This window comes from Gossypium raimondii, chromosome 13, assembly GCF_025698545.1.
Source record: "Gossypium raimondii isolate GPD5lz chromosome 13, ASM2569854v1, whole genome shotgun sequence".
Lineage (NCBI taxonomy): Eukaryota > Viridiplantae > Streptophyta > Magnoliopsida > Malvales > Malvaceae > Gossypium > Gossypium raimondii.
The window spans coordinates 44,896,638-44,905,905 of NC_068577.1; the positions used below are offsets into that span (position 1 = coordinate 44,896,638).

General features: G+C 34.6%; 2 protein-coding genes across 6 annotated transcripts; one reads left to right on the forward strand and one right to left on the reverse strand.

Annotated features, from left to right (window-relative positions):
• The first annotated feature begins 339 nt into the window (after positions 1 to 339).
• LOC105784430 (septum-promoting GTP-binding protein 1) lies at positions 340 to 3,236 on the forward strand. The gene is made up of 6 exons (XM_012610314.2): positions 340 to 784; positions 884 to 1,001; positions 1,086 to 1,182; positions 1,278 to 1,317; positions 2,070 to 2,153; positions 2,709 to 3,236. The coding sequence occupies exons 1-6, from the start codon at positions 455 to 457 to the stop codon at positions 2,871 to 2,873; spliced, it is 834 nt and encodes a 277-aa protein (XP_012465768.1). The 5' UTR covers positions 340 to 454; the 3' UTR covers positions 2,874 to 3,236.
• A 1,062-nt stretch (positions 3,237 to 4,298) lies between these two features.
• On the reverse strand, positions 4,299 to 8,808 carry LOC105783431 (FHA domain-containing protein DDL). 5 transcript variants are annotated; one of them, XM_012608882.2, is made up of 10 exons: positions 8,664 to 8,808; positions 7,371 to 7,957; positions 7,107 to 7,135; positions 6,475 to 6,541; positions 6,110 to 6,260; positions 5,549 to 5,663; positions 5,425 to 5,472; positions 5,287 to 5,332; positions 5,126 to 5,196; positions 4,356 to 4,643 (listed from the first exon to the last, which is right to left on the reverse strand). In XM_012608882.2, exons 2-10 carry the CDS (start codon positions 7,920 to 7,922, stop codon positions 4,604 to 4,606), a joined length of 1,119 nt encoding a protein of 372 aa, XP_012464336.1. In that variant the 5' UTR covers positions 7,923 to 7,957; positions 8,664 to 8,808; the 3' UTR covers positions 4,356 to 4,603. The 5 variants fall into 5 exon arrangements, 4 of the variants coding, with proteins under 4 accessions (XP_052482780.1, XP_052482779.1, XP_012464336.1 ...); XM_012608881.2 differs by having other exon boundaries at positions 6,475 to 6,544; XR_008192901.1 differs by having other exon boundaries at positions 4,566 to 4,643; positions 5,430 to 5,472; positions 6,475 to 6,544.
• Between the last annotated feature and the right edge of the window lie 460 nt (positions 8,809 to 9,268).

Here is a 9,268-nt window from a genome sequence, read left to right on the forward strand (position 1 = left end):
ACGGGTGTTCTATTTAAATTAACCAAAAATCGCAAGTATATCGTAAATTTGAACAAGGACGGAACGTACTAAAACTTAGGGTGGGTTTGGATGGGCGATTGAGTACGGTGCGATGCGTTTAACCTACTTTTTGTCTCATGCTACAGTATCTAATCTCACCGCCACCATATTTTTACACTAACTATAAGTAAACGCACCGTTCATCCAAACTCACTCTAAATTATTGTAGAAAGATATCACGCAAAACAATGAAATTGGGCCAAGATATAAGACTCTCATCGTTACCAACGCAACCAAGGCTCCAATAAAATTCTAATATAAATAAAAAGCAAAAAGAAAAACCGGTCAACCGTTGCAAATACACACCTCTTTTGGTTAAGCTAAAAGAAACACAAAATACTATGTTAAAACACGACCGACCTTCCAATTCTATGTCCGGAATTATTCATGAAAAATGACACTTCCTTCAATGAAAACTGTTCATCTTAATACTAAGTGGGGTATACTTGAAAGGGTATCGATTTTTCGAAGATTTTTTAGCTTCCTTTGGGATAAAATTCTTGTTTGTTCTATAGCAAGGCCTATTCAGTACAGAAGATTGACTCGCCCGGATTCATCATCATCATCTTCTTCTCCGGTGGAAGTTGTGGTGGTTGACGACAATAAGAACTTGCCGGAGGATCATCCTCCGATGATATGCAATGGGAATGAAGCGGATTCGGATTTGGTTAGTCTGAAGATTAGTTTGTTAGGTGACTGTCAAATTGGAAAAACCAGCTTTCTTGTAAGCACATGATTTTTCTTTTCAGTTATTTATTAGTTCTTGAATGAAATTTCACTTCGAATAACTAGTTTTGAATGGCTTCTTTTTTCACATTTGAAGATCAAATATGTCGGGGATGAACAAGAGAAAAGCTTACAGATGACTGGATTAAATTTGGTTAACAAAACATTATTTGTTCAAGGTGCCAGGATTGCTTTCAGCATATGGGATGTAGGAGGTAATCTTTAATTTATAAATTTGTTTTTGAACTGTGGGCTTTGTTCTTCTGCTGTTAGGCTGAGTTCCGATTATTTGGTTGCAGGTGACAGTAACTCACTTGATCTTCTTCCAATTGCTTGTAAAAATGCTGTAGCAATTTTGTTTATGTTTGATCTAACTAGCCGATGCACTCTTAACGGGTTAGCTTTAAACCTGTTTTTTAATTGGGTAATAAAAAGGGCACTGAAATTTTTAGTTTTATGATGCTTACAATACTTTTTCTTGGATTTTTCAGTGTTGTTGGATGGTATAGTCAAGCAAGAAAGTGGAATCAGGTACTAAAGCCAGTGTTTTCTGATAGAAATTTCATGTCTCCCCTTCCTGTCAGTGAGTAGTTAAGATTAGTTGTTTGGCCAAATTTTCCTACACCTGAGAGAAGTGGTATTGATTCTTGAAATTGAAATATTATTTATGTATAATTAGTCTGCAATTTTAAGCCTGATAATTTACTGTTAATACAGTAATTGACACTTTAGGGAAGAAACTATGCTTTTGTAAATGAATGTGGGGGAAATTGGCAGAATTCAATTAATAAGGAAAAGTCAGTAGATTGATGTCAAATTCTGGCTTTACTGGCAAATAATGAAGAGGATTGATGTGAAGTTCACTCATAATGGCCATAAAGGGTTTTATGGATAATGGAGTGCAGCCCTTAACTTTCATGATGGCTTTTTCTGTTCTTAATATCAGTTTCCAAATTTTAAGGTCCCCCCAAACAATAAGGATGCCTCTAGGAGTAAGAGAAGGGGTTATAGATTGGGTTTCAGGGCATCTCTCTTTCGCTGTCTTACGTGCTGGGATTTGGTCCCACCCAGCTACGCTTACGTTTAAGTTATTGTCCTCTTTAGACGCCCATCGTCCCTTTTAAGGCATTATCATTTGAAAGCACATCTCCTTTGATTTGAACCTGTATGTGGGGGGTAATGACCAAATCCAGATAAGGATGGTTACATGAACTAATTACATTAAACCTTGGATTTGCATTTAAAGTGTTTTTACTTACTGTTTCTTTATCTTCATTTTGCAGACAGCAATTCCAATATTGGTAGGGACCAAATTTGATGATTTTGTTGGTCTTCCCCCAGATTTGCAATGGACTATAGTGACTCAGGTAGAAAACTTAAATTTGTTATCCTGCATGACTATTTGAGATCTGCTTCTGTCAATGTACTTTCTGATTTCATTGCTCTCAGACGTAAGGCTCAAAAATATTGACCAAACACACAATCCTGTTCTCAACTAATCCGTGTTAAACACGTCTCGGGATGATGTGAAAAGCTTTGGATGAAAATAAACATTCCCGTCTTAAACACATATCTATCGGACACTCGTTTTTGAATCCAAGAAAATCATGCATGTAATTTTGCCTTGAAAAGCGACAGATTTGTGTAAGAGGAATGTCCTGTGGAGTCTTCTTTAGTCTATTCTCGGCCATTTGACATTTGTGACAAAATCATTTCTTTTCCCTTCACAATCAATGTTTAAAAATTGAAACACAAGGGGCCACCTTGTTGATTAAACTATACCAAATCGGAAGGTTGATTACTTTGGTCAAAGAAACTTCCTTTACATAGTAAAAAGCTATTTGATGTTTCTAAGCGTTTGTTTGTATCATCTTGTAGTTTTAACAGTAATCAAACTTGAATGTGAATATTTGATGAAACAGGCAAGAGCATATGCCAGAGCAATGAATGCAACCCTTTTCTTCTCAAGTGCTACACATAATATCAATGTGAACAAGATCTTCAAATTCATCATGGCTAAACTCTTTAACTTGCCATGGACAGTTGAGAGAAACTTGACCATTGGGGAGCCAATTATTGACTTCTAAAACCCATATCAGCTTATGGTGGATACGGGTATGCTCAATTTTTCTTTCAAGGTTATATCGCACCTAATACTCATGTTCAAAGAATGTGTTAAATTCAGAAATTGAATATGAGTTGAAGGAACATGAAAAGTTGATCGAAATAGCTATTCTTTTCATGTAAATATAGCTGAAAGAGAGAGAATAAGAACAAGGAAAAAAGAAAAGTTTGTTCAATCATAGCAGTAAATCGGCCCCACAATCAGCCATTGATTGTTAGATTCTTTTTCTTTTGAATGCTTTACTTTTCCTAGTTTTCTCATTGTAACAGTTTACACTGACTCCAAAGTAATATGTGATGCTTCAGACTCACACCTATTCAAGTAACATGCTGCCTCTGTGGCTCTCTACTTCTTTTAAATATTTTACTTTAGATGCATATTTAAGTATATGAAAACAGGTTGTTTTAAACATATATAAAAGCTTTTAAAAATAATATACGTACATATATATAGATAGATAATGAGAGGGAAATTTGGGGTGGGGAGTGGGGGGGATGATGTTGCTGAGTAGAGTAGGCATGATTTCACTTGGTTTCCAAGCAACTTAGAGAATATGAAAATGGGTTATTATTACAGGCTTTCTAAAAGTAATGTTATCTGGATTTTTATTTACATTAGGATGGGTATGGGGTTTACAAACATATAAATCAAATTTTAGATCCCATGCTAATTAACTTAAAATCCATACTAATTTGTTACTAGCTCAGTGGCATGATTGGCATAAAATATTTATATTCCATATCATATCTTAAATATGTGAAAGCTTTTAAAATTTGAATATACTCGTATTAAACACATCCAATTGGAATAATGTAATTTAAAAGTGTGACCTAAAATTAAGTTGTTCTAGTAATGAAATATTTTATCAAGCATGACTCAAGAGAATGTTATTTAAACTAAACCGATCTGGTCGAACTGAAAATCATTTGAGGTATCAATACAAGCCAATTGATTTGATTAAAGATTCAATTGAATTGACAATCAAATTGATTAAACCAACTATCGAATTAGTTAAATTGACAGTTTATTTTTATTTTTTATTTTTCAATTTTAATCAAACCGATCTAGTTGAATTTTAATCAAACATCAAAACCTATAAGAAAGGTTACCATTAAAAATAATGACCACTCTTTGCAAAAAGTAAAATAAAATTATAAAACAAAACATTAGTTAAGAAAAGTAACCGTCCACAGACGAATCTACATTTTATTCTGCAAATTATTTGCTTATTGGAAATAAAAAAACAACATGAAATGTGAACTCAAGCAATGGTTTAAACTTAAAAAGTTTTTTTTTTTTTTGGATTAGAACAATCAAAGACTAAGCTCTTGGACACTTTTTGCGATGGCAAATGCTATTTAGCTTTCAATAATCTCTGTGCTATGGATTATGGATACCAATAATCTTTAATTCCATTTTCAATAAAAGCCCTTGAGAAAAAAAATTAAGTACAAACAACACTGACTACTTTGAAGAAATCATTGACATACACAAGTTCGCACTAGATTAAACCCAGTCATCTAGTTCTACAAGGAACCTCTTCAATCTCAAATGTGGAAAAACTGAACACATTGACATCGGTCTTTGTATTTTGTGATAATGATGTTGATAAATATATTCTTGCCTCTAGTGCATGCTGATGAGATTGGTTTATATCGTAGTGGTGGCCGTCTGATTGTGTGTGTGCGTGTCTCACTGGGAAGAGTTCTCGTGCAGTAGAACATACTCTCGGCTGCGAAAACCAAAACAAATTATTTAAAAGGCTATCAATAGCAATACACAAGAAGAAAATGTTTCCCTACTAGACCAGGGGATTATGCGATCAGCTAGTATCTAGCGACCAAATCAAGATGACAATAAAATTATTTCCATCATAGACCACAAACAGATAAGAACTTATTTCTCCTGTGGTTACGATGGGGTGATTGTTCAGCATAGACTTCACTAAAGAACAATGCAGTGGCTAAAGCAACAACATATGGAAGATGAAAACAATAATAACAGCAACAGAATGTAGTGTGATGACCGCAGAATGACCAAAACAGGGAAGCCTTTATCAACCAATATCATAGTAACTTGGGGGGTGTATGGCTACAAATAGCTCTCCAAAGCATGTAGGCATGCATGCATAATTTCTCGTGCATGTTGTTCTATATTACTTCATTCCTATTATGCAACTAGAAAGAACACATGGAATATTGATGAGTGCCCTACCTACTATTACCAAATTTAATGGTGTCTTTCTCAAAAAGTTCATAATAACGTTGAGGTTCAATTGGATTGTCCTGCAAATGCAAAAGGAAATTTAGATGAAATTATAGGAATCCAATCAAGTTTCTACGCAATTAATAAAGGTTTCAAGATGAATTGCTCACATTAATGAAAGTTTTATTAGTGCTTCCAAGGTCCATTATATAAGGCCTACGAGGCGAAGGCAAAATAGATTAAGACAAGAATTCATCATGATTATTCATAGCTAACACAAGTAAAATTTCAAATCGGCCTAGCCATACCTTACTTGCTTGGTTAATGTACCATCAGGTTGCACTTTTTCTACTTGACTGACAAAGAAGAAACATTTCATTAAATGTTTTTCAAAAGAAATGCTGAGAAAATAACCGCTAAGTATAAATATACCGGAATTGAATGACAGCATGTTGCTTGCTGCAGGATGGATGGTCTGTCGGTACATCTGCCACTCGCCTTTCCCTCCCGAAAAGGTAACAGCTCTGGCGATGTATATAAAGGGGTTCTGCAAACAAGATGAATTAGAAAACAAACCAAGAACCAGGGGGACAAGTTCCTTGCTTTCTAGAACGGTCATTAACTTCTTACCAATATAATGAAAACAAGTTCTAATCCTCAGGTTCCAATGCAATAGTTAGTATAAATCACAGATCACTTAACATTTAGAAGTTTTACTATTCTAAGGACATGTAATCAAGAATGGACAAAATTTAAAACCAAAAGGTCCAACTCTCAAGTACACCTCACCTGCATTGTATAGATGGAGTTAAACAAACAAATGATACTTGTATTAGGTTTGTATCATGCTATATAGCTCTAACGATTAGTAGACACGAATATTTGTCAAAGGTAAAGGCATGAAAAACATTAAGTGTGATTAAAAAAAGAGGGAAACTGTAGAATCATAGGAAGGGAATACAAGAAATTGGAAGGAAGCTATCTTGGACTAACCATTTAGTACTTCGCCAGCTTTGAAAACATAGAGTCGCCATCTTATATCGGGTTTTCGAGCATCAGGGGGTTCATTGAACAGCAGAGTCACACCTCTAACTCTGTTGGTTTCTGCTGCAAGCTTTCCAGATAGCTCAAATGTAGGTTTTTGCTGCAAGTTACACAGACAGTAACAAAAAATTAAACACCACACATAAAATTTATCAAACTAGTTAAGAAATACATGGTGCAGCCTATAAATACAATAGAACCACAGGGTAATTTTCCATAAATATCTTCAGAGTACCAAGAACAATTTGTCACAAAATTATAAAACATGATTAAAAAAAAAAAAAAAAACAGGTAGCAGACAAGCTATTTGTTACTTTTTGTTTTGCTTCCAAGGCATCCTCAGCTGCCTTCATCTTAGCAACAGAATCATCTTCATCATCCCTGCTTAAGAAAACAAAGAACCTATTGTTAAACAATTTAGAACTTGAAAAAGAAAAGAACCAAGTTACTCAGACTTAGGTATGAGTGTTAGGTGTCAGTATAAAGACATGTCAGATATGGGTATGAAGGCATGTCTGAGATGAGTATGTTCAATTTTTTTTCCAAGTTTTCCCACATCCATGGGTTCCGGACACTTGTACTTAAATCATAAAGAGTCGGAATAAAAAGCATAACCATAATAATAAAGTACGAACCTAAAAGAGCAAGTACATTCAACAACATATTTTTCTTGAAATCCCATAGAAGCAAGATAGCAAATCATGTGGCAACTCTTATCATATAAAAAATAGAGAAACTAATAGATCATAAAACTATAAAGACAGCTAAGGGCAAAAGTGGACATTAGAACCAAAAACAACAAAATAAAGGCAATAATATAATAACTTAAACTTTTAGGTTCGATGATTCTTTGACATCAACAAAATTAATAACACAATTTCTACATGTTAAGAAACATCCTGGCTGAAGGTTAAATGAAGAGGCTTAAACTTAAGAAGCAGCTTACCTATGTTCGGCACCTCTTGAATTATTTACCTGAAACGAAAAGCTTTTTTTCAATAAATCATGTACACATCAACTCAAGATGAAGAAAAACAGAAAACATTAGTCCATCAATGTTATAACTGAAAAGTGCATATCCTTGTACAGCTTAATGTGCTTGTTAGCATGAGAATGTGAAAAAAAAAGCTCTTTATACTTGAAGGGACAATGGAAATTAGAACAGAATAAAACTAAACAGGCAAGAAATAAAACGGATATCAATGGACACCTCATCCCGAGATCTTGAATTTGAAGCAGGTGAGCGAGATCTATGCCTGCTCCTGTGGTGGCGATCCAATGGAGAAACAGACCACTCATGTCTTCCTCTACTAGACTTGCTATCAGTATCATCTCGTCCCGACCGTCTATCCTTTCTGTCACCCCCCGTCTCCCTCTCTGAAATCCTTTCCTTCCCTGAAGCTCTATCCTTATGTGTACTCTTCTCACTACCCCTGCTATGATTTCTCTCATACTCCCTCTCCACTTTCTCAACTTCCTTTTCAGCCTGTGGTCTCCTCAACCTCTTTGTCCTGGGGGAAGGAGAACGTGAACTAGCATGTTTTGGAGACTTCGTATGGCTAGAACGATTCTCTCTTTCCAAAGAATGATCCCTGTGAGACCTCCTGTGCCGAGAAGGAGACTTTTCTCTTACAGGGGAGCTTCCTTTATGTGAACTCTTATGCCTTCCAGGTGATCTTTCTCTATTAGACGGACTCCTCCTTTGAGGAGACCCTCGCCTCCTAACTGGAGACTCAGAATGGTTGGACGAATTGCGTCCCATTCTGTTTTTGGTGAGAGTCCGTCAACACGTTTAGGCTGCAATAAGTAACATAGATTCAGCAATTGAGAAATTATAACCATTGTTACTGATAAGATTAAGGAAAAAAATATTTATACGGTTTCTAATGTCCTTTTCCTTAACTAAGTCAACAGTTTTAAAAACTTGGATCATTTTCATTGGGGCACCTAAGGAAAAAGAACATGAGAAACCATAGCTTAGTTTTGAGTTAAGATTAAAGAATAGCATTACCTAATAAGTGTTACACAATTTGATCACAATTTTGAACTATTGCATACAACATAACATACCAAAAGAACTTCAACAACATTACAACATAAGCCTAAGACAAATTATAATTTAAGTGTCAGCTAACCTTGAGGTAGGCACAAATATGGTACTAAAGACAAAATTAACAACATAAATATCCCAGAAAAAGGCATAGAAAATAAATAAAAGTTCAAACAAACAAAGCAAGAAACAGAACTGTCTAAGTTAGAACTCTGAAGGACCAATCGGAATAAATGAAACGACTAAAATAGGCAAAATAAAGAATACACGGAACGGGAAATATATAAAAATGTTTAGAAAAAAAATAATTTATTCGAAAATAATAGCAATGAGAACTGATTTTAGACTCCACCCCCCCAAAAAAAAAAAAAACTTCTACCCTTAGCTTCCACAAAGGTAAAAGGAAAACGGACAAAGATTTAATTTTTACAGAAAAAGCAAGAACCGACTTACCGGAAAAAAATGTTGGAAACTAAATCGTAGTAAGTTTCAGAAAGAAAGAAAGAAGAAGAAGGGAAGAAAACTGCAGATTCTGATTTGATAAGGGTTTAGGAGCGATAAAAGAGAGATACAGAAAGAAAGAGAGGGAAAGCCCATTAAGAAGTGAGAGACCCAAAAAGTATTCATCAATTTTGAAGAAGAAGCCCAATATTTGGCTTCTAACTGCCCAATGCTAAGCTGAAATTTAACCCACCAACCAAATCTATACTCTCTACGTAACACCCGTCCAAATGCACAAACAAACCCCCTTACTTTTCTTTTCTTTTTAAATTATATATGAATTTTGGTCTCTATCCTTAAATTATATAATAATGTTCCAATTTTAGTTTTAGTTTCTACATTAAGCTTTTGACATAATTTGGTACCTCAATTTTATAATGTCATAGTTAGTCTAAATACTTTATTTTGATTAAAATGTTGGTGTACATGTGTCTAAATACACAACTTTTATTGTTTGACATAATAATAAAATTAGCCCTCAATATTTATATCTTTTGTCAATTTGGATCTTATTCTTTTTTTAGCTAAATTTGGCCATTAACTTTTCAAAGAGAGTC

Coding starts and splice junctions, on each gene's coding strand:
- LOC105784430 (XM_012610314.2), top strand. CDS start 455: ATGACACTTCCTTCAATGAAAACTGTTCATCTTAATACTAAGTGGGGT. Junction 785..883: donor TTGGAAAAACCAGCTTTCTT/GTAAGCACATGA, acceptor TCACATTTGAAG/ATCAAATATGTCGGGGATGA. Junction 1,002..1,085: donor CAGCATATGGGATGTAGGAG/GTAATCTTTAAT, acceptor ATTTGGTTGCAG/GTGACAGTAACTCACTTGAT.
- LOC105783431 (XM_052626819.1), bottom strand. CDS start 7,922: ATGGGACGCAATTCGTCCAACCATTCTGAGTCTCCAGTTAGGAGGCGA. Junction 5,664..6,109: donor AGCTGGCGAAGTACTAAATG/GTTAGTCCAAGA, acceptor TCTTGTTTGCAG/AACCCCTTTATATACATCGC. Junction 5,473..5,548: donor CATGCTGTCATTCAATTCCG/GTATATTTATAC, acceptor CTTCTTTGTCAG/TCAAGTAGAAAAAGTGCAAC.